The following is a 25,422-nucleotide window of genomic DNA, read 5'->3' on the forward strand; positions in this document are numbered from 1 at the left end:
AACACACCTTGCTCTTGCAGCAGAAGGCAGAGAGGCTTCCAAAGATGCCAGCAAGATCAGGCCCCTTGCCTTTGGAATTCGCTCCCCGGCTTTGGTCCAAAATAGAGTTGTTTGACATTCAATTTTATTAGCGAGACATTTGTGAGAGTCTGGGCAAGTGAGGGGGGGATCTGTGGAATGGTTTAGCTTGTGCCTAAACTTTACGGCTCCTGGAGTATTGTGAACTGGGAGGAATTAAGGGTGTCTCAGGGCCAGAGCCTGGCACAAGCCTTCTTTTTTGCTACTAGAATATCAGTCAAATTAAAGCATAGTAAATGAATGCATGGGCCATGCTCTAGGGATATACATTTTACAAAAAGGCCAATGTAATGTATATAAACTAGCCATGACGCCCTCCCAATGGAGGAATGACAGCTATGTGGGGGGGTTGAAAACTCAAAGTTTGGTTCTTTTTTTTTTTTTACAGGACGATATTGTGTATCCCCGACCACTTCTTCCCAATGGCAGCTCAAAGCCAAATTGCCACAAGAAAGTCTGTTCTACTTTCCAGGCCATGGGGGGTGGGATAGTTTGGATGAAGTGTGATCAGGGACTGAAACTCCATGTCATCTGCACCCGTGCAAAGGAAATGTATAACTCTACCATTCTGAGCTGGTAGAATGGGATCCCACGCTGCCCTGGTGGTACATGCACAGGTTGTGCCCTTTGCTGAGCCCAGACAAACCTCAGACCCTCATTTCCTGAAGGCCCCTATTCATTTTGAACTTTCTGGCAGCTTCCATGGCAGTGAAAGCCCTTCGCTCCCTAACATTTATAGTCAGCTGGCCCTTGGCACCCAAGTTCCATGTCTGTTTACCAGCTGCTGCTTCCAGCTTCAGACTGGCACAGCAGCTCCGGTGCCAGTTTGACTGACATGTTCATCTTCTAGTCTATTTATTTACTTAATTATCCCATGGAAAGCAAGACAGTGTTTCTTATAAATATGGTAATAAGTGGAGCATAATGATGACAGAAGCATTTTTATGCAGCTCATGCAGCAAGCCAGCGTCTTCCGTTATTCAGTTCATCAGCCTAGTGCCCCATACAGTGTGTACGGAGTAATATCCTGCGGTCTCAAGTCATTAGCACCTCGATGGGGCTGCAGTCATGCCAGTGACGCTGCTAGGCCTCATTTCAAAACCAGCTGCCCTGATCTCTGGTGCTGAGCCGGAGACGAAGAGTAACTTAGGTATCAATCTGCATTGTAATTTAACGGTTCCCCAGTTCTGTAGCTCCATAGTTTAGTGAGTTAATACCAGAAAAACTCATTCTTCGTAAGAGATTGGCTTCAGGGGCACCAGTGAGATCTGCATCTGGGTAGCAAGCTGTTCATCATAAGCTGGAGGTGCTAGAGGGTGTTCAGGAAAGTGGTAGGGTGTGGACTTCCTTTCATAGGTTTGGATTGTTCCTGGAATAGCAGAGCTCTTCATTTTGCTATTTGCTTTTCCTACCGTGTTCGTTTGACAACGATGGGTTAACGAAGAGACCCTTCGACCCATGACTAAAGAACCGTGGGTCAGGGATCGGAGGCCCCATCTCATTCCCATTGTAGTGAAAGATTCCCATTAACTAACTTCAGTGGGAGCAGGATCGGCCTTCAATGGGGAGGAAATTATGCTGACCGTATGATAGTGGCCAATAATTTGATGCCTTAGAGGAGAATGAAAATCCCCCAAATGCACTTAGATCACTATCCAATATGCTGTTAAAAATTGTTTCCTAATGTCTATGGTGGATAGAAAAGGAATAAATAATAAAACAGAAAATATCATAATGGGAGTATATATATCCAGGGTGCACCCACACCTTCCAGGCAAGCAATAGGCACAAGCAAAAGAAAGGGTCCTGTGTTTCAAAGCCCCACAGTCCAGTGCAAGCCCTGAAAATCTTCCCTCTGGTTTCATTGCTGGAGGGGGAACCTCTGTGATGCCAAATGCCCCCTCTGCTCCCCTGGCAATAGGGTTCTGCAGATGGCATTTGGGAGGCCCGGGGTGGGGGGCACATTTTAAAGGGTCTCAGAATATAGTTATCCATTACATTCCAGCCTCTCTCCGAATTTAGAAAATTAGGCCTAACGGCCTAATGTTAAAAAGTGAGGGGTGGAGGGAAGGGGAGTGGAACTGTGGACAAGAGGAATAAAGAAATTGTGTGAGAATCCTGGGCCAGATCCTGAAGTCCTTGTTCCGCTTCCCCTTCAGTGGGAGTTTTCCTGCATATAGACAGAGTAAGAAATGAATCAGGGAGTTGAAGATTTGGCTCCACTGTCACTAAACGTTGAAAACAATCCATCTGCTGACTGCAGCTCACAGATTTACCTTTGAAAAGATGGTGGGAGTCTAAGGAGTTTGAAGGACATGCCCTATATTTGTGGGTGCATTTGCATTTCTGCATTGCCTGCATGTGTGTGTGCAGGGTTCTGTACCCGAATGTGTAAATGTGTAGGAGTGCACATGTAAAAGTGTGTGTGCATTTGCACAGGATGTGAGCGTCGATCAGGGCACTGACGTTGCTGCTGAGTGTGCAGACACCAGTGACTGTGCATATGTTTGTACTGTACAGGTGGAGAGGTAGCTGGAATTATCAGTACATGCACTTTTCTGTAAGATGGTGCTATGTACATAGAGGGCTTTCCCGCACACCACATGCAGTTCTGCATGGTCTAGTAACTTCACACACTGGGCGACATCTCTGAGCCAAACCAGTGTGCAAGAACAGGGGTTAGCCATCTGGTTCAGAGTCATTGCAACAGTGAAATATCCGCTGTTTGTCACCTTGTCTTTTATTGTCTTTTTCCTCCATCCAAATTTTTCTCATTTTGAATGTCATAAATATCTTTCCTTAGCACTAGAGTTCTGAGCTCCCAGACTGTCCTTCTCATAGAGTTGCATAATCCAGAATCACAAAAGTGAGGGGAGCAGCTAGGTAAAGAGAAAAAGCCATTCCTCGAATGAAACTACTCCATGAGCATTTGTTTATGTCAAGGCGCTACAGAAAGCCGTGTGAGATTCTTTTTAAATTTAAATTAATCATTGTAATTACATTGTGCCTTTTATCAAAAATCTCCAATGGAATCTGTCCAACCAGAAAATAAAAGGAGTTTCAAAAACATTTCATAGAAATCATAGAATTAGCCTCTTAAAAGATAAATGAGTGCGTGATATAACACATCAAAAACCATCCAGGCATAAAAAAAAATCTGCTAAGAGATTTCTTCGTCTTTCCTTTATCATAACTTGAGACATTTGCATGGAAACAAGACCTTCTGGCTTTGTTAACAAAGTATCTGGGTGCTCCTGCTGCTTAGTTCGCTGCCTGGAATCATTGGGTCAAATACTGGAGACTGGCCATTCTGTGCTTGAGAGGGAAAGGGAATGGATGGCAGAAAAAACAGGCCGAGGATGACAGAAGTGTGACAGAAAACCCATGAGTGATTCTTTTTGGGATGACAATCCATGGCACATCCCACCTTTTATGATATGATTAGGCTTGGACGGAGTAGAGTTTTATTGGTACATGTCAATTTCACTGTACACATACTAACCGATGAAAAATATTTCCATCGCTAATAATCGAAATAGGCAAAGTAAGAAAAATACTCCTTGAGAACTTATTAAAGTTTAATTTAAGGATATTTACTTTGTCTACTTTGACATGTGATGTTGAAAATTTGTATTTTAACAGTTATAAAGCTTTAACTTTTCAAAGTTCAGCATCTACTCTCATTAATTATTGTCTGACACACACACACCCTCAATCTCCTGCAACGTGAAAACTGTAAATGGATAAAAATCAGAAAAAATAATTAAGAGTTAAACATTGATATTATCCATCAAAATTATAATCAAATAAAAAATGAACTCTGCCAAGCCTAGTTACAATCAATAGTAACTCTAGTAAAGTGGTCATCAAGCAGTTAACTGGTTTACTCAGCGTATTATGCTAGTTTCTATTTAGTTGGTGGTTGTTTTCCTCCACTCTGTTACATTATTGAATTAAAGCGGCATATTCCCAGCCTGCAGTCCTGTAAGCAAAGTCTGATTCTTGTGTGCTGATGAGTCCCTTTACAAAAAAGGAACAAAGATCTTTGCCAAGCATCATGAAACCAAATCAAGATCTCGACAGTGATGAGAGGAACAGTTCTGAAGAGTTAGGAGCAAACAGCATGGTTTGGATTAAGGATGGAAGTGTTCTTTATATTTATATCCAACAAGTGTCTTTACTGAACAGGTTAAGTTCTCTTGAAACTTCTCAATAGCATGTGAAAGTTTGCCATTATTTAGAAGCTCAGTTCTTTTATTAATGCATTCCCCCAACACACCATTAAGATGCTCTCCTCTCTAATAGATTCATTCCCCTGAGACCCTGTGACTCATTGTATGATAAACTTGGACCATTTGCAGTTCCACCTCTGTTTTATGTGGCCTTCGTAGTTTTAAAATCAAATGTTATTTCCCTATGATGCCATTCACGGCTTTTTTTTTTTTTTTTTTTTTTTTTTTTTGAGTTGTCATGGCCAAGGCAGAATCTTGAAATAAATAAGGGTTGTACTGAACATTTTTTCCCAGTGATGCCTCGAGGCAGGGATAAGCACACCTTATTTGTTTGTACAAATCTAAATAATTATTTAAATAGATAAAATCCTCTTTTTCTGGCATGTGACATTTCTTCGTGGATCTAGCTCTGTCTACCTTTATCTTTATCTATCATGCCCATCACTGTACTAAGCATTTCAGCAGTTTCCCAAGACTGCAATCTGGCCCTTAGCCAAAAACTGTTGAGTACCACTGCTCTGAGATGTTCATTTAAATTGTCTTCGTTATAACTAGAGTTGCTTCCTAGCTGCCGTGTAATGGTTAGGCTTGGCAGAATTTGATTTTTTTTTTAAATATAATTTCAGTGGCTAATATCAATATTTATTTTAAGCATTTTTTATTTGTATCAATTTAAATGTTCACACTTGTGGGAAATTCTGGTGGTCAGACAATGGGAAGGGTTCAGACAATTATTTAATGACCATGGAGCTTGAGATTCAAAAAGTTAAAGCTTTATAATTGCTAAAACACGTATGTCAAAATGTACAAAGTAAATATCTTTCAAACAAACCGTAATAAGTGCCCAAGCAGCATTGTTTTTACTTTGTCTATCTCTAAATTTCGATCAATATTGATGGAACTATTTTTTCGTTGGCTTGTGTATACAGCATAATCAACGTTTATCAACATTTACTGACAAAAATCGAACCCTTCCAAGCCTAGTGACAATGAACTCTGGATAAAATATGGCTCTCTGCACGGAAAAGGAAAAACAATACAATATTAAAATAATTGGCCAAATTTCTACATTCTGGTTGGTGTCATGCAGCTTATATATCCAGCCTGTAAAGGACTTCACGAGCTTTGTGGACAAATGCAACATTATTAATAAATGCAAATGCAAATTATTCTGGTATATTCTTACGGCTACTACTAATACTATTGCTGTTACCACAACATGTGCTAGGGCATTTTGAAAGCATGCAGCATTCCTCCTATAGCATTCTAGGCAATTGGTTATCCCTCAGTGCCTCTCTCCAGATTATAAACACGGTATTTTCTATTAAGATTTGGGTGGGAAGCAGAAAACCATAAAACCTTTCAGGATGTTCGTTTAGCTTCTGAGCAGCAGTGCTTAAACTGTGCAGGAAAAAGAGATGGAAATCTGATGAAGGTGCCACCCAAACACTGCAGATGTAAATTTGTTATATGCGACTCAAACAGCAACAAACAGGGTAGACTCTCCCCTGGTCCATCGGCCTCTCACCACCAAACAGTTGAGCGATCGCTGTAAATGAGCCTTCACTCTGGCCAGAGTAATCGGATGTTTCCTCCGTCGCGGATGGCTTGGGGGGGAAAATAAATCAGAGACTTGGGTTTCTAGAGAGAACTCTTCTTGCTTGCACTGAGGCAGAAGCTGCCCTTTTAGGCCCCAATCCTGAAATTCAATCCCCCTGTTTCTACATATAGAGTCCAACTGAGGTCAGTGGAATGCTGCATGGGTGAAGGAGCCAATGCCACCATTTTCTGATGCAGGATGAGGTTACTGGGGCTTAATCTACAAAGCACACTGGCCTTCATTCAGCAAAGCACTTAAGCAGCAGGTGCTTAACTGTTAAAGCAGCGGAGTACTCCCATTGAAATCAGCAGGACTAGTCCCGTGGTTACAGTTAGACAGCTGTGTAGGTGCTTTGCTGGACTGGGACCAGAGTGCTTAGCATATAACGTGATCGTGCTTTTAGTGATCAATTAATGTTCTGTTCAGTTCTATTCTGCTGTCCTTCCCTGCCCAGGAGGAAGATCCCGGGACTCTTCTCACAAAGAGAGATTCTGATCAGTTGTGCCCTGAACAAGATTCCCTTTCTCATTAGCACAGGGTCCTATGCCCAAACCCAAGTGTGAGATCTTGCTGAATAGTTAGTCGCGGCCATGTTTGCCTATAGAGTGATTGGACCTCCAGGGTTTAAACCAATTGCTTTGTAAAGCACCGTGGCAGGCTTGGAGTGTGCGAATGGATTTGTGGAAAACTGAAGTTGCACTCTGTTCTTTTAGGGGGAAATGTGTCCATTCGAGTAGGGCCTGCAGAGGTCCCTCCTGCAGCAGAAGTATGGAGCTACCGCGACTCAAGGGGCTCTGCCTGTGGAAGGCTCAGGGTATGGTCCCTGGGCCCAAGGGACAGGAATCGGTGACTATAAACCACCACTTAGACGCTGTATAGAGCCAGCCAGCTGAGGTAGCAGCCACAGAGGGTCTGTGGAGCTGCCATCTGCCCTACCTGCATTCTGTTCCGATGCCTCACCTGCGCCTTGGTTCTCCACCCCAAGAGCATTAACATGCGTGTCTTGAAGAATTGGGAGAGGGCTTTCACCTTCACTGGATGGGTGTGAGCTGTCTTTATAGCATGACAATATTTCTAGGAGGTTATATCACAGGCTAATTCTTTACCAAATTCCAACACAAGGCCTATTACAGAAGCTGGAGATAGAGAAAGCCTATTAGATCATCCAGGCCATCTTTCCATACCAGTGCACCACTGCTCCCTACAGTGCATTTCCTAGTGCTATGTCCCAAATGATGGCGCTTCCACCAGCTCCACAATCCAAGGTTATGTCTACACTCAAAACCCTGTAGCGGCGTACCGGCAGGTGCACCGCTGTAGCACATCAGCGTAGACATGTACTACAGCGCTGGGAGGGTTTCTCCCATCACTGCAGGTACTCCACCTCCCCAAGAGGCGGTAGCTAGGTCGACGGAAGAATTCTTCCTTGCCCTCTCTACATCGGGGGTTAGGACGGCTTCACTACATCGGTCAGGGGTGTGGATTTTTCACACCCTTGCAAGATGTAGACCAGCCCTAATACAGCTCCCTCTCTGGAAGCTTGGATATTCAATGTACATGTTCCCCATCTTAATCTCATCCATCTCTTCAGAAGAGAAGGTCAAACTAATTTGACTTGTGACCTTAACCTGGAAGGGAACCCAGCTGTCTTCTGGTAATTTATTTAACTCTTGTTCCACACCGGATAAGCAGTATTGCAATAAAAAAGGCAGTGTGGTCTTGGGAATAGGGTACTGAGCTGGGACTCAGGATACCTGGGTTCCATTTCTGGCTCTGGCACTGATCTGCTGGACTAGCTACTTCCCCTCTTGGTTCCTGTTTCCCCTCCGACTCTTTGTCCATCTGGTCTGTTAACTCCTCAAGGCAGTCGTCCCCTTTCACCTAGTGTATGTGCAGCCCCAGGCACAAAGGGGACCTGATCCTGGCTGGATCCTTTAGATGGTACATGGATTTGTGTTTACAAAATAAATGCCCCTGTTCTAAATGTTTCTAAATCCGAAACTGGAACAAAGTTAAAAAAGCAAAGCTGTTAATGGTAAAATAGCCTAAACCTTCCACAGAATCCCTGCAAAACGACTCATATAATAACTCAGGCAACAGTATCCTCCTAGGTATTGCAGCACTCCCACCTGACTATGCTAGCATGAATTCCTTCACAATGAGCACAGGAATAAAATGCATCAGCACACACTGAAATGGGAAGAATAGGTTAACCATGGGCAGAGAAAGGGTATTGGAAACTCAGCGGGAAAGATCAAGAGAACCTTCTTTTCATCCTCAGGCATGTCTTCTGCCTGCTACTCTGACATTATTTTTTTCCCCTCAAGGGAGATTTCCAGGGTACGTCCCCCTCTATTGTGTTAAGGAACTGAGCTGTAGTGACTGGTGTGTAGCGATTAGATCTGGATCCCAAGGGCCAAGTCACCCAGCTCAAAAAGCTATCGATCGAAGACAGTGGAGTTGAGACCTTTCTCTGTAGGCGTTTGCCACCTACTGATTTGCACGTTCTTTATACCCGGTGCCAAAATGGGGGGGAAGAAGGTTAATTTAGGGAACTGTGTGAATTGCCCTCAACGGACAATGCAGGGGACCCCAGAGGAAGAGACTGAAACGGGGGTGAGGAAAGGCTTTAGCCCAGCTGTTGAGCTCCAACTAGGAGAGGGAAATTAGCATGAGGGAAGGGCACAGTGTGTGTGTGTGTGTGTGTGCGCGCGGAGGGGGGATGAGGAAGGGTTTCTCTTTCTTTCTCTCAGTGCTCAGTTAATCCTGCTGTCAGTTGGTGTTAAGGCAGCAGTCTAAACGCTGGATTCCAAGAGAAAGAGCTGCACAACACAGAAGGCATAGCAGAAGGGAGGAGAGAGAGAGAAAGAGACTAGAGGGGGAAAAAAAACAAATCTATGCTTGGAACTGAGGTTCTTTTTCGCCAATGCAAAAGGGAATATGCAGCACATTTTTGCCTTCTTCTGCACCAGTTTCCTAGGGACGGTATTAGGGGCCAATTTCCCCAACAATATCCAGATAGGTGAGTTTGAGATGCTTCGGAGCTGTGGTTCTATTTGTGAGCGACTTTCCCTGGCAAGCAGCGGGGGGAATCTGACCAATTCATTCCCTTTGCTTGCAAAGAAAGAATGTGTATCTGTGTGATATGAAGGGTGGATTTTGATGTGGCTAGAGCTGTGTAGGCTGCCGAAGAGATCATAATAGCAGGGATGTATCAATTCTTCCAGGGGGGAAATCAGTGCCTGCACCCAAAAGTGCCTCAGAAATGGAGGAAGCAAAAAAAACCTGTTTGTTTGTTTGCTAAGGAAAATACCAGGGCTGGTGCTCTGCATGTGGGGAGGGGGGGGAAGAGACGGGGAGCAGGGTAGTTAAAAAAGCACCGATTGCATTTTATTTTTGGCAAGGTTTCTCATGTCTGGAGGTGGAGTACCTGGCGGAGGAAACAACACTAGACCATCTCAGTTGTTGTTGTTGTTTGTTGTGAAAGAATAAGGCCAGAGCTAGTCTAGGAGGATGTTGCACTCAAATCTGTTTTCATTCCATTCCACTTGCTTTCCGTTAGTACTGGCAATTCCCCATGTCTTTGTCTCTTGCCCTCCCCCATTCTGTAATTTCACAGCTTCTCTCATCCCTCCCCCACCTTATTATTATTTATTATTATTTTATTAGAGGCAATTGGGTACCACATCTCTGCTCCTCTCTCTCCCTTGTGCATAGGTCCCTTTCCATCACCCCTCTCTTTGTAATGCTAACCGTTTGCTAAGCCAGTGAGTTAAAGCAACTCCGGGGTTAGTCCAGCTGCACAATTGGTGCATTTATTGCTGTTTATGCTTCTTTGCTTCCCCCTTCACCTCCCCTCCTAGCCACTCACCCCCGACTCAAGATTTATTCGACATCTCAAGCTTTTTTCCCATTAAAAAAAAAAGATGGATGGATGCATACTGGCGGGTTGGTTTTCCTTTGGCAGCAACACTTAGGCATGATTTTTTTTGGTGCGCAAATGCCCCCTCCACACTAGTAGGAGATATAATCTGTGTTGAAAATGTGCAAAGTGCCTTTCCTGCCAATGGGCAGTTCTCTGCACTGCTGGTTCCTTGCTGATTTTCCAAGCAGTTTGCTTTGGGGAAAGTTGTAATTAATCAATAGACCTTTTTCTTTTCATTCCATTAGTCACTATATCTCTCTGTGCTTCGTTTCCTGACTTGTAAATAAGGATAATAAGACTCCCTTTTACATTTGTAAGGACAGCAAGAAAACCCAGCTGTATAACAGTAAATATTAAAATAAGAGTTTGGAAGGAATCTAAACCCTCATGCTCTAGAGCATAAACTGACCTCTAAAAATTGGGAGTCAGAATCAAACTTTCCCTGGGATCAGGTTATCCCATCAATGCCTACTACAAGGTCTCTTACAATTTCCCCTGAGGCAGCTGGTGCTGGCTACTGTCAGAGAGAGGATGCTGGGCTAGATGGATCTTGGGTCTGATCCAGACTGGCAAGTCCTATCTGATTTGTACTATAATTCCAGGGCTTGCCTGGGATCCTGGCAATCATCTCAGTGGGCAAACCCCTTCATGGTCAGATTTTTGACTGGTCTTGCAGGCTTTGTCTGTTGTCACCTGTAAAACAAAATGCTGCTCTTCTCAGTGCAGCGAACTTCATCCCTGCTTAGCAGCAGGTGGCCTGTCAAGAAGGCTTAATTCTCCGCCTTCACAACAACCGTCTTAGGAGTTTCTCTTCCCTCAGTCCCCAGCCACCAATTATTATTCATTCCGGGTCTGATTCTGCCAGCCTTACCCCTTCCGAGTAGTACTTTACTCCTTGAGTAGAGTAGCGCATTTGAGTCCATTGGGCTGTTTGTGGTGAGTCGGGGGGGGGGGGCAGAATCAAATGTGGGCCTACAGAAGGGTGAGCTGCATGAGGTGCTTTCTCCACTGGTTACGGGGGGGTAGAGAGATGCTGTTCTCCTTCATAAGGATATCCTGGCAGCACTTCAGTTCTTGTCCCTTACCGTTATGCAGGAGATTTACCCCAAATCAATTGGCTCACTCCCATCCTAGCCACTGCCAGGCCGAGGGAAATGTGTGAGCTGGCATATATTTGATACATGTCTGACATAAGGCACCCGCTACAAAAGATGCCTAAGCACATATCCCCTTGTTTCTCGCCGTACTGGGAAGTTATGGAGTCTAGCCGCACGTGAGTAGCATTCGTTGAGCTGGGGAGCAGTAGCTTCCTGTCAAAAGACTGGTTGTAACAAACGAGCCTTGCAATGTGGATGCATTTAAGACCTTTGCTTTGTTTTGTTTTTTCTCTCTAGGGGGATTATTTCCTAATCAGCAGTCCCAGGAACATGCGGCTTTTAGGTTTGCATTGTCTCAGCTCACAGAACCCCCTAAACTGCTTCCCCAGATTGACATTGTGAATATTAGCGACAGCTTTGAAATGACATACACCTGTAAGTAATGGCTTTCCGTACTCTCTCTCTTTTTGGTGGCTTTCATCCTGGCTGGTTTTTCCTCTGAAATGAGGGACGTATGTAGAGGGGCTCTTGCTCCCAACTTGAAATCCTCCATCAGCTCCATGTAAAGAAACTCTGTACAAGAGATTTCTGATTCTGTTTGGTTTGTTTCAGGACTTGGGCATTAGGTATCTCTGCAGTTGTTCACGAGATGTCTTATATTTTCTCTGTTGATGATTTTAAAGCGCTATGTAAAAACCTTGCAGTTACTCTCTGCTTCTTAATCTCTCCCACACTTTTCATGTTGGGGATTCATTTCAGTTCTCGCTCCTATGTTTGTCATAGCCCTGATGTGACACAGACCCCACTTCTGGGCGTGGAATGGGTTACTTAATAGAACACCTCTTTCTCTAGCCTCAGGTTAGCCAGGCAACATTTCTGGTGGAAGTAACAGACAGCTGTAAAAAGGGTGCTAGATGCAATCAGAGGCTGGATTTAAAACAAGGGACATGCCCAATAATGAGAGAAAGGGGAGCGGTCTGGTTTCAAATTCTGCTGGAATTATCAGTGCCATTAAAGTGTTTCTGAGAACTACCACAGCAGAACCATGAATATGGCTTAGCTGCACGTTACTAAAGAACGCTGCCTGTTGGACGGCTTCTCGTTATGTGGGGTGGTCGGGAGCAAAAAGAATGTATCGCCAGGTAATATCAGGATTAGCAGTTACAAAAGGAATGGGGAAAAAAAACCCGCAGTTCAAAATGGGAATACTGCAGGGCTCCCCTCTTTGTATTGTGCAGTCCAGTGCTTTGTTAGAGAGACTAGAGCCTGTTGTGACTTGAAGCACAAATAATTCTTTCATTTGATCCAGTGTTAGACTCATCGCTTTCAATCCGTGTGTGTATTTAAGGACTGGCAGTAGGGACTGGAGGGATATAAGAAAGCCTTCTTTTTGTGATTCCTGGTGCATTGTTATTGGCTAACGTTTGTAGTATCCTTTTGATTCACTGAAACACCCTCTCTGCAGTTTAGTCATGTGGCTAGCCAGATTGATATGGATACAAACTGTTCTCCTCTGCTAAGAAATGCACAGGGGGGAAAAAATGTTCCCTTGGAAAAATAACCCAATACGTACAAGCGGAAGAATTAACGAAGTGTTTCTTTGGAGGAAGGAGGGTTACGTGTTTCTGTTGTGAGGTCTGTAAACAGAGGGTTTTGAAATCCTGGAATTCTTCAGACAGCGCTAAAAAAAAAAAGAGAGAGAGAGGTAATAATTTGGCCACTTTTTCACTGTAGTAGCTAATGACTACTGTAAAGATTTTTTATTTTCCTTAATGGTCCTCTCCGAGCCAACTGGTAGGCTTCCATCAAGCCAGAAAAAAATTATTTCGGGTCAATTCAATGAGACTTTATTGGCAGAACAAGCTAAACAAGCCTTGCCAAAGTATAAGAAAAAGAAAGATCCCTCTGATATTTGTCAAAGGCGGATACGACCTACCCAGGAGAGGATTATGGGCTGCGTTTGGACTTGTCCATTCCTGATCTGGTAGCAGGTCGCTAAGCAGGACCGGTGGAATCTGATCTCAGGTGCAGGACTGTTTCACAGAATACTGTGTCTGATCTTCAGTCCTCCTCCCTCTGTACACCTGTCTCTGATGACTGTGTTTACTCCACAGCCATTAGTGATGACAGCAGGACCATGAGGCTATTCATGCTTAGGAAACCCTGTATCATTAGTACACAAGGGGATGTGGGCTGACAAAGGCTAAATGAAAGCGAGCTGGCCCCCCAAAGAGATGGAAAGCTTCACTGGCTGGATGTTATATTTAAGTTTTATGTAGGACACGTTGTCCTAGATCAGACAGACAAAGCGCTCCACGCAATCCAACTTCATTTAGTCTCAATTTTTTTTTTTAATTAAAAGCTTCCCAAAGTCTGTTCTCCAAGGCTATGGAAAGCAGCATTTGTTTTGCAGGCACAAAAAGGAAGTTAATCCAGTCATCTAGCCTGAAAGTAGGCTGTCATCTCCTGGTGAATTCCCCTCCTGAGTGCCAAGCCTAGACATCTGCAGGGTGGAAGAGCAAAGATCCCTTTATTTGTGGTGAATAAAATCCCTAAGTGCTTGGTGGACCTATCATTTTTAGAAGATAATATACGTTACTGACTAAAGATACAGATTGTTTGTTTCCATGGAGATACAGAAGATGCCACTGTTTCTCTAACTTGAATTACCTGCATCTCCAAATGCTCTGTCAATGGTGCTTCATGTACCAAGAAGTCTAGCATGGGACCTGAGTAAACTAATAGATCAGACGCCTGCAGTCCTGCCTCATGCCAGAATTCAGTCTGCCACCGTCACCAGTGTCCTCGTGGCAATTCTAAATGCAAAATAAGTATTAAGAGTCGGCGGTCACTGCGGAAGTACGAAGCCGAGCTAGGTAGCATGTGAGGCACTAACAAGGTAGCAGCATGAGGGCCTGGTGCAAGAGGACAGCTTGCAAAATGCATTTCATCCACCGTTTGTGCCACTGTCTACTCTACCTGCCATATAACTGTTTACCGAATAAGGATGGATAAGCTCTGTTATCACAATTGGTGAATTCACTCTACAGGATGTAACCAGTCACCCCCGGTGATGTGGCAGGTAACAGTGATGATGCACAGAGCCTGCACATCAGTGAGGATGTTGGATTGACAATTATGATCTAGTGTCCCTAAAAGCAATAAACCAGGTGGAATATCAGTCTGTTGCAACTGGTTGCCAGGCCATCAGTCAGCGGTGATACAGCACAGCAATAATCTTGTGATTTCTGATGGATCTGAGCTTGACATTTATGCTGTTACAGAGCAATACTGAATATTCCAACTCAAAGACATTGGCTAACTTAAAGGTATGGACTGTAAGAAGTTTAACTCCCGTATCCTAACCCTGTAAGAAGAACATGACATTTTTAAAAAATCCTCTGAGCCTTATGGATCTATGAAAATAACCAGTGACCGTAATTTAAATTAATATCCAATAACCTCTCATTTCATGCATGTGGTTAATAACCATGCTTGCATGTGAAAATTCACTGGGCACATTCTAATAACCATCTTAACTCTGACCCACAAGACATAGGGTAATGTATTGGCTTTGAGTTTGTGTCAGTGTGTGTTATGTAGCCCCCACGTGGCTGGTTTACAGGGAGAATGTGGGACTGACCACTGTCATTAGTTAAAGGAGATGGCAGCAGCTGTATTTGTACATCTTTTATCAGAGAGACAGTTATTTTGGGAGAGTACTAATGTTCCAGCCCACCCGACAACAGAAGTATATTCCAGGGAGAGGTTAGTATAAAGGGCAAAATCGTGACATTATATAGCAGCAGGGTTTGTACTGGAATTCAGTGGCCCAAAAGGTTATATAGAACTTTCCAGTCACCTTCAGAGACCCGAGCGCAGATTCTGGCTGTGGTCATAATTGGAAATGAATGTTGTGGTCTCCAGTGAGCTTTGTCTGCATCACAAAACCCACCACGTACTTTGTGTTGGGACTGACGGTCCGTGTCCGCTCAGCAGCAGCAGCTGCAGCTCAGACCTGAGAGGTATTGGTAGAATTGTGTGAAATGCCAGCTCCTGGAAATGCAGAGTGCTGCAGCTTAGGTCTGAGCTACAACTGCATAGCCAAGTGGAGGACCAGGCTGAACACAAGTATTATAGTCAGGGATCAAAGGGCAACGAAAGAGTTGTGTACAAGAGGTTTGCACTGAGCCAGCCCCTACTGAAGGTCAGTTTTCAGCTAAGTTTCTACTAGGTCTCCATTGATGCATGAGTAACCTACTGGGGAGTGTGTGTTACAGATCTCCCCTGTACCAAGGATATGAGCTGTTACAGCCCCACATTACTGAGCAATGGCTTTTAGCTCATGCTGTTTGCTCTGGAGGTGCAGGGTTCAATCCCTAAGGTGTCAGTCAAGGATGGTGGCCATCACTCATGCACACCACCACTTGCAAGTAAAACCACCTGCTGAAAAGTATTAGCATTTGCACCCCTATAATCCACTGGAGCCAATGGGTTTTTGTTGGTGCAAAGGTTAGCTTTTGTGTGTGCCTAGGTACCGGGCAATTTAAAGGATGGACACAAGCATTAGCATTCGTGGCATGGCATGCAGGTGTTTGTACATGCAAAGTGCATGAATTTTCAGCCGCATGTGCGTAGAGGCTGAAGGCTGAAAATCCAGACCATAATACTTCGTGATATCATTCTCCATCTGTGCGTGTACAGTGCCCATTGCTGATTGGGTGATCCCGAATGGGTACTGCTATTGGACTAATAATACTATTAATAAAATCAGTGATACTTTAGAAAATGAAAACAAGAGGAATGGGTTTGTGTTGTAAAACTACATAGCAGAACCAACTAAGAAGAGATCTGTCCTGATCTCTCATTATTTGATTAGGTTCTTACCTATAATGCCAAGATAATTTGATAGCAATAATAATATATAAAGGACTAACTACACACGAATGATTTTGTTTGTTTGCTTGAGATACCCATGTGCATACAGTGCTTCTGTACCTTGCTCTTCATCTCTCAAATTACCTTTTTTAGTGGCAGGAAGTAAGACACCCATTTTAATGTTCTCAAATGAGGATCTAAATGTGATTTAATTAAACAATTATTGTATGTGGAATTAAAAATCCCTTTTTGTTGACAAACAGAGTGGTCGCCATTGCTTGGAATGGTGCTGCTTGTAATTATTCCGGCAGCAATCAATTAAAATGCAGTTTTGTAATTAAACTTCCTCAATCCCGGAGAGGCCTGTCCTAGGATATTATGTAAATTTTGCAGTGGTGTAGGGGTGGTGGGGGTTGAGTAGTGCTATAAAAATACTGTAAACAGCATACTTCCGCAGTGATAGAGATGCCTACTTAACACGATCTAAACCAGCAGAAATACCTGTTTAATGATCAAATGACATTGAGTTAATGCAATAGCTGCTGCGAGTGAATGCCTCTCTTTAGATTTTATAATAAGATGTAGTCAGGTGTCTTCTGTGAGCAATGGAGCATTGTCAACTCACATTTAAGTCAATGGGTGTTGAGGGTGCTCGACACCCTGTGGGATCGGTATATTGATTAAAAGCCAATGGTTGTTAAATGAGATGTTACCACCATACAGTCAAATCCACGCATAAATAGGGTAGGTAAGGGCTGAAGGGGGTGAATTTTGCCAAAGATCTGCAAAGAGTGACTTCCAGAAGAGAGAAGGCGTAAACTCCTCCTAGATCTGCCAGAAAGCAGATGCCTTCCAGCTCCCGTGAGCGTGATACTATCATATTGCTTCTGCCGACAAAATCCTGAGCTGGGACCTGTGCTGGGGGAACATGCAGGATATGCCTACCAGCTGGGTGACTGCTAGTTGACTGAGCTTGTGCTGGTGTCTGGCCAGCAATTAGCAACAAGGATGGGATCTGGTCCCTTGAGTTGCTCCCAAAAGGAGAGGAAGCTCAGAAGACATGCACAGAGAAATTTGCTTTTATGACTGCTACCGCCAGTAGGGGGAAGACATTTGACATGTCTAGTATAGTCTTTGTCTAATCCCGGGGTCGGCAACCTTTCAGAAGTGCTGTGCCGAGTCTCCATTTATTCACTCTAATTTAAGGTTTTGCGTGCCAGTCATACATTTTAATGTTTTTAGAAGGTCTCTTTCTATAAGTCTATAATATAGAACTAAACTATTGTTGTATGTAAAGTAAATAAGGTTTTTAAAATGTTTAAGAAGCTTCATTTAAAATTAAATTGAAATGCAGAGCCCCCGGACTGGTGGCCAGGACCCAGGCAGTGTGAGTGCCACTGAAAATCAGCTTGTGTACCGCCTTTGGTGCCATAGGTTGCCTAACCCTGGTGTAATCTATCTATATGCTTAGATGGCCTCTGTCACTAAAGTGTCTGAACACCAGCAGACTGGGAGAATCCCTGTTGGAATCGCATCTGGAATAATCTGTAGGTGGAGTGGACAATACCAGGTTGCCATTTGGCAGACATGACACTACTCTGTCTGTTACATAGTGTTAAGCCTCAGTGAATAGGGTTCATAGAGTCAGGTTTGTTTCTTTTCTTTTATCAGAGGATGGGAGGATATTTATTCTCTGAATGACGGCGTTGGTTTTCCTCGTGGGCAATAGGAGAGGTGCCAGGGCCGTGGAGAAAAGCCAATGTGACAGCCATGATTCAGAAGAATCATAGTAGGAACAGGGGGAATTTCACACCTGCAAATCTAACCTGTCTCCTGGGATGGATCCCAGACATTAATTAGTGACAAAAACGGGACAAGCCTTGCATGGGTAAAAGGTGGCCAGGTAGCATTTATAGAGGTGATTTCAGAAAGAATAAGCAGTGGTGCAGTTACATCCTCTGGGTGCTGATCGCTTTCCACTCTTTGCTCACCCCCTTCTCTATCTGAAATGATCTATAAAAGAGACACAACTGAACAAGTGAGGCCTAGATGTTGCATTTGGTATATTAAAAAGCTCTCTCTGTGTGTTGAAATCCTAATGAGGATATTACGAAGAGTGTCATAATGAGTTTTTTTCTGCCCAAATCCAATAGAAATAATTATTTTTAAATGTATATTTTCCCTTTTAGGGCTGGCGATTCAAACACAACAGCACTGTGCTAGTGCATAGACTCATAGCAATGTAGGGCTGGAAGGAACCTCGCGAGCCACCAAGTCCAGCCTCCAGCGCTGAGGCAGGACCAAGTAAACCTAGACCATCCCTGACAGGTGTTTGTCCAACCTGTTCTTAAAACCTTCAGCAATGGGGATTCCACAGCCTCCCTTGGGAGCCTATTCTAGTGCTTAACTACCCTTAGAGTTAGAAAGTTTTTCCTAATAACTAATCTAAATCTCCCTTACTGCAGATTAAGCCCATTACTTCTTGTCCTACCATCAGTGGACATGGAGAACAGTTGATCCCCATCCTCTTTAGAACAGCCCTTCACATATTTGAAGACTGTTATCAGGTCCTCCCTCGGTCTTCTTTTCTCAAGACTAAACATGCCCAGTTTTTTTTAACCTTCCCTCATAGGTCTGGTTTTCTAAACCTTTTATCATTTTGTTGCTCTCCTCTGGACTCTCTCAAATTTGTCCACATCTTTCCTAAAGTGTGGAAACTAAAACTAGACACAGTACTCCAGGTGAGGCCTCACCAGTGCCAAGTAGAGCAGGACAATTACCTCCCATGTCTTACTTACAACACTCCTGTTAATACACCTCAGAGTGATATCAGCCTTTTTTGCAACTGCATTGCATTGTTGAATCAATTTGTGATCCACTATAATCCCTAGATCCTTTTCAGAAGTACTACCACCTAGTCAGTTATTCCCCATTTTGTAGTTGTAAATTTGATTTTTCCTTCTTAAGTGAAGCACTTTGCAGTTGTCTTCATTGAATTTCATCTAGTTGAATTCAGACCATTTAAAAAAAATTTATTAAGGTTGTTTTGAATTCTAACCCTCTCCGCCAAAGTGCTTGCAACCCCTCTCAGCTTGGTACCATCTGCAAATTTCATAAGCATATGCTCAATTCCATTATCCACGTCATTAATGAAAATATAGACTAGTACCGGACCCAGGACTGACCCCTGTGGCAGTCCACTGGATACACCTTCCCAGTTTGACAGAGAACCATTGATAACTAGTCTTTGAGTATGGTCTTTCAACCAGTTGTGCTCCCATGGTTATAATAAATTCATCTAGACCACATTTCCCTAGTTTGCTTATGAGAATGTAATGTGAGACTTTGTCAAAAGCTTTACTAAAATCAAGATAGGAGAAGCAAAAAATGAAACTAGTCTCAGCCTAGTTGCAATGTCCAATTTGAGTGATATGCCAAAAAACAAAAGAAAATGAGAACCTTATGTGTAAAAAGTGAATTAGAATCTTTAAGATCCTCCCAGCTGGAATTTTCTAAGGTGTTACATTAGTAACACAGATAAGAATTATTTTATTTTAACATCATCACTTGGATCAGAGATAGCTTTGTCTTCTCATCTCAGAAAGACACTTGTATGTACTTGGGGCCAGAGTGGCTCACAGTGAGAAGGCAAGGAAAGCAAGTGGGCCTTTAAGGTGCTCCCAAGCATGAGGAAGGGTATCAGAAAACCCAGCCACTAGCAATCCAGCATCTTCTCCACACAGCATATGTCCAAATAATACACATCCCTGTTAACATCATGTATACTGTAACTGTCCCTTGGTCATATGCTGACCCAATCAGCCGTTCGCCTGCACAATAACACTCTCTGGTTGATTTCCTTTCACTGCTCTGTAATAGCCGTACCCAGTCAATCCCTCCAGTGCACTTTTCCAAAAATGTTTTTATTCTTTCTCAGTAACTTCTACCCCTCCCCGCCCCGAAAACTGTTCACACTTCAACCCTTGCCTCACCCAGCTCCAGGGCTACAGAAAGGAGATGTGCTTATGCTTCATAACCCGGACTGATCTCTTTGAGAAAGTGACAGCGAGAGGCAACAAGGAACAGAGGCAAATTACCATGCTCGGGCTTCACCGAGAGGGGCTTTTTCTAGTTGTGCAGACAAAGTAGCATAGTACAAACAAGACTGATGTCTGAGATTAGTAAGTAATGGTCAGCTGATGGCAGGGCTCTTATGTGGCTATAAAAAAAAAATCTTGGCTTTGACTAAATAACAGAGGTCCTGGAATTGTGGTAATGGAGACAGAGTAGAAAGGTGATGAGAGGTCACGGGCTTCAGGGACTGCTGTTAGGCCCGCAAAACTCTTTCGGTGCCTTAGCTAGGTCTACACTACGGGGGGGGTCGACCTAAGATACGCAACTTCAGCTACGTGAATAGCGTAGCTGAAGTTGCGTATTTTAGGTCGACTTACCTGGCTGTGAGGACGGCGGCGAGTCGACCGCTCCCGCGCCGCCGTCGATTCCGCTTCCGCCTCTTGCCACGGTGGATTTCCGGAGTCGACGGCAGAGCGATCAGGGATCGATTTTATCCCGTCTTCACTAGACGCGATAAGTCGATCCCCAATAGATCGATTGCTACCCGCCGATCCGGCGGGTAGTGAAGACGTGCCCTAGATGCAGTATACAAGGAACTTGCTTGCCAGGGGTGGGGGCTATTCCCCCACCCCCAACTTTAGTTTGCCCTTCTTTACTTGGGTAACCTTTCATTGAGCAATATATATAAGCATAGTATTCAGCTGTGGTTTTCCTGGTACCTGCCAGCACAGCTGATGTCCCCAGAGCTCCTGAGCCAGTTTGTTTTGCATCCAAGCAGCACTAACATACTGCAGAAGGCTTTACTCGCATGAATGGGTGGGAGTGGAGCTCTTCTGGACTGTGTCAGCACCCTGACAGGGGAGCAGCAAAAAACCAGGTGGGATTGGTGGGAGATGAGAATTCAGAAGAGATCCAGGAGGCAGTAATGCATGGAGGACAGTGGAATTCTATGGCTGAGGAGAAGATAGGAAGAAATGCTAAGAGAGATGGGGTAGTGCTAAGAAAGGAGGAAGGGCAGCAAAAATGGAGGGACTGGTTGCAGTGGTTATAGCTGTGTTGGGAATTTTTTGACTGTGATGCCTTCAGGGCCTGATCCACAGCCCACTGTAGCCAATGGAAAGATCTGACTTCAACAGGCTTTGCATCAGGCCCATAGTCCCTCGCCTCCCTCCCACATACATACACAAAGAGGAACCTGTGCCAGCTTCTCCATGCTGGTTTCCTCCCCTTCTCCCTTACCACCTGGTGCTGTAGGTTGCTGGGTTTGGAGGGGACGGGAAGAGGTGAGAGGTCCAGCCAGGTTCTGCTGGATCCTCTCCTCCAGAGCAAGCCAGCATGAGTTCCTGCAGCAATTGGCTTCCTCCCCCAGTGTTCAGAATGCTGGCTCAAGGGAGTAACAGGCACCACTGGAGCCAAACATCAGCACGGAGGCAAGAAGCCTCCAGCAATTCCCCCACGATCTCTAGGTGTAGGGAGTGGAGCCTGCCAAGCCTGGGGCTGGGCTCAGACCCTGCCCCCCACCACATAATAAATGCAACGGAACTCCAGACTTGATACCCCATAACACCCCCAGAGTTACCACTCTGCCCCTGTCTTCTAGTGATGTCACCGGAAGGGAACTCTGGGTACAACGACTTGCTCTCCAGCCTCTCTTCACCTGCGTAGTGTTGCCCTCAACAAGCCCTCAGAATCCATTTTACTCAAATTTGTTTCTAGAGGACTACGCACCCCTCCTGTCCCAGGAGCATTGCTGCCCCCAGCCCCCCTCCTTCAGTCCCTGCTCTCAGTCCTTTATTTTGAGGCCATGGCTTCACCCCACCCTTTGAGTGAGAAGAATAAACTAATATTGAAACACCATCCCACAAACAATGCAGTGGATCCAAAGGCTCCACCCTCACATAGTCCCAACGCTCGGCCCCTGGCCACAAGGCATGGAAACCTGCAGGTATTGCATCAGTGGAGCAGCTACCACTAGGGAGGGACACTGCCTGCATGGAGACTGCAATACAATGTCATGTAGTGAAGATCTGGTCTAAAGGTGACAGCCATGTGGATTATGCCTTAAGCAGGAGCACACCACAAGGGAGAGGGCTTAGGCATGAGCATGGACAGAGGTTTTAGACCCTCTGTACAGTGCCTGGCACCAGTTGGGGAAACAGAACCAGCAGAGGAAATGGAAGCACTTATTAGAAAGTATTGTTGTCACTGTAACAAGGGCTGGGCTGCTGAGATATGCTGCAGCCAAGAAGGAGGTCTGGCCTGTAGGGAGTTCAGGAGAAATTTCTTTGTTCAGAGGATGATTAATGTATTTAATGAACTACAAAAGGAAGTAATGGATGCTTAAATCACAGCTATGCTCAAAAGACTGTTAGAGAGGGAGGGGAAAACCCCCATTGATTTCAGGCTGAAAGCTCAGTAGCTATATTCTTGTAGGTCAGCAGACTAGGAATGGATTATGCAGACTTCCCTACCTCCTCGTCCTGAAATGTTATCAGGTTGTAACAGCTACCCTGTTGCACTTAAATGAAATGCATAGTTACGTGCATTTAGCTGACTTAATTTGAGTTACCTTGGTCTCCAGGCTCTCCCAGTCCTGGTGCTGTTACTGATTAGCCGTTGCTATCTCTGCCAGTCAGAACCCACTGCTGAGGGCGAGTGAAGTGGATGGCTGCTGTCCAGGGGCTGGCCTGGTGTCACCTCGCTCATTTCCCACAGAACCGTAAGTGGAGTGTACAGGAAAAAGACAGGCAGACCAGAGCCACCGAAGGACAGGGCGACTCAGGAGATTGCTAAATTAAATAAAAATTAATGGAGATATCCTACCTCCTAGAACTGGAAGGGACCTTGAAAGGTCATCGAGTCCAGCCCCCTGCCTTCACTAGCAGGACCAAGTACTGATTTTGCCCCAGATCCCTAAATGGCCCCTTCAAGGATTGAACTCACAACCGTGGGTTTAGCAGGCCAATGCTCAAACCACTGAGCTATCCCTCACCCCCCAAAAATATCAGGGCTGGAAGGGACCTCAGGAGGTCATCTAGTCCAACCCCCTGCTCAAAGCAGGACCAATCCCCAGATGGATTTTTGCCCCAAATCCCTGAATGGCCCCCTCAAGGATTGAACTCACCACCCTGGGTTTAGTAGGCTAATGCGCAAACCACAGAGCTATCCCTCCCTCCTGTTGTTATCTTAGATGCAATCTTTCATCATCCAACAAGACTGGTAGTGGTCAAAAGTTGTTACCATCTGATACCTGTTTGGGAGCCCACAGGTAACATGCTGGTGAACTCAGTCGAATTGCTAGCAGTGAGTTGCCTATATCGTGAGACATTATCAAAATGCGATGTCAGTCTCAGCAGAGACCTAGAAGTGAATGGGTAGAAGAGCCTGTAATTCCACCAATCCCTCCTTGGCGGGAAGCCTACATGGACCCTTCCCATGCTGTATCTGTCCTGTGGGTTAACACGTCTTCAGCATCAAGGGGCTAGCAAGCCATCGCTTAATCCAGGGATCGGCCACTTCTCGCAGCCCCCATTGGCCTGGAGCGGCGAACTGCGGCCAGTGGGAGCTGCAATCGGCCGAACCTGCAGATGCGGCAGGTAAACAAACCGGCCCGGCCCACCAGGGCGCTTACCCTGGCAGGCCGCGTGCCAAAGGTTGCCGATCCCTGGCTTAATCATATAGTTACCTCACTCATTAGATTCTGGGATTACTGACTGTGTAATCTAAAATTTTTATCAGTGAGGGAAATTAACCATTAGAGCAATTTACCACGGGCTGTGATAGAGATTCTCCATCAGTGGCCATTTTTAAATCAAGACTGGATGTTTATCTAAAAGCTCGGCTCTAGGAATTATTTGGGGGGAACTTGATGGCCTGTATTGTACAAGAGGTCAGACGAGGTGATCACAATGGTCCCTTCTGGCCTTGGAATCTAGGATAAAACAGGAGCCATCCAACTGAATGATTATAAATAAATGAAAAGTACTAGAACCATATTAAGCCTAAACTCTTAATAGGACATTCCAGATAGTTGTTGGTACTGTGCCATCAGTCGCTATGGTGCAAACTCACTCCCTGCCCTGCACAAAGCCCTTGCTGACAGAGGTGTTGTGGGGGGTGCTGGGTCCACTTAACTATGGGCGTGCTAGCCCTTCTCCAGCAAGCCCCTAATCCTCTCTCTGTGCCGGCTTGTGCCGAGCTGGTGTGGAATACAGCCCTACAGCGCACAGACAGGCCACCAGCATTTCAAAACCACCATTGAGAGGCTTCTCACAGCAGCAGCACTGTGGTCCTCTCATGGCCTCGGCTGTGTCATAATGGCTAATTTCAGGAACAAAAAACGTACACCAGTGGCAGCAGATCGATGCAACAGACAGAGAAGAAAAGCCTGGGATGTGGGGGTGATATTTTGATACTCCAAGCTCATAAGTCTTTCAGGCTACCTGCTAGGAACCGCTCTCTCAATCTTCTAGCATTTCTGTATTCAGGGAAGTTCTAGACTCAGCACTAACCATCCAATTGCCACCATTTGTCTATCAGTTTTAAAATATAAACACCATTGTCCTCTGGCAGGCCAGGAGGGACATTCTCCCACCTGAGCCTCGCTGCCCGTCTGCAATGCATATACTGACGTTGCGCCAGGAGTACAACTCCCGCTGATGGCACTGCATGTGGCAAGACTGCAGCTTGTGTGCTAGAAGGGTCCCTGTCGGTGCTCAGCTGTGCACAGCAGGTTTTCCCGAATTCCTGGATGTTGCCCAGAATCTTTCACACCTCTTGAAGAGTTCTGGAACACGGTTGATGACTGAGCAGAGATGATTGCGCAGAAAGACGAATGGCACCTATAGGGGGACCTGTTGAGGAAGAGGGGGATAGATGGATGGGGCAGAGAAGAAGGAAGGAATCCGTGCCCATAAGCCCATCTACATGCTCCACCAGTTCATTCTTCAGTGCTTAGGGCACAAAATTTGGCTTGAGCCTTAAACTGGGTATAACACTTTTTAAATTTCTTGATACTTTACTAAAGGAAATAACGCTACCTGGCACCAAACGTTTCCTTTCTTTTTCTGCGAGCAGCAAAAGCCTGTATAAAGCAGAACTAGACTGAATGATTCACAGTTCTGAGATCTTAACATTTCTATTAGGGAGCGAAGAATCCATATGCTCATGGAATATTAATGGCTTGTATCAGTCTTTCCAGAACGGTCCCATCCTTTTGCACATGTGCAGGGTCTGCTGTTGCTCTGAGATGTGTTTCCCTTTTCTTGGCCTCTCTCACGTTTTTCATTTTCACATGCTCGCTGCTATAATTGTGTTTGCAGGCATATAATAAAGATACACTGGTTTGCTTTTGCTGTCATTATTTTATACAGATCTCTCTCTCTTTTCTTGCTCCCAGGCTGTCATAGTGTTTCCCTGGGATCTTATGGGCTGGGCTCAGAGGGAGTCTAAAAATGTTAGTCTGTGGAGGATAGTCCTCCAGATGTTCACCATAGCATATTCAAAACACAACCTAGGGATTTGACTGTGTAATTCCTA

At 44.8% G+C, this 25,422-nt stretch overlaps 1 protein-coding gene across 1 annotated transcript in view; it reads left to right on the forward strand.

Moving 5' to 3' along the window:
* The first annotated feature begins 8,850 nt into the window (after nucleotides 1–8,850).
* The window catches only part of GRIA1 (glutamate ionotropic receptor AMPA type subunit 1), a 162,245-nt gene continuing 145,673 nt past the window's right edge, over nucleotides 8,851–25,422 (forward strand). The window contains exons 1-2 of the mRNA XM_065409147.1: nucleotides 8,851–8,932; nucleotides 11,230–11,367. Coding sequence (XP_065265219.1) covers nucleotides 8,851–8,932; nucleotides 11,230–11,367 — 220 coding nt within the window. The remainder of the gene's footprint in view (nucleotides 8,933–11,229; nucleotides 11,368–25,422) is intronic.

This window comes from Emys orbicularis, chromosome 8, assembly GCF_028017835.1.
Source record: "Emys orbicularis isolate rEmyOrb1 chromosome 8, rEmyOrb1.hap1, whole genome shotgun sequence".
NCBI lineage: Eukaryota > Metazoa > Chordata > Testudines > Emydidae > Emys > Emys orbicularis.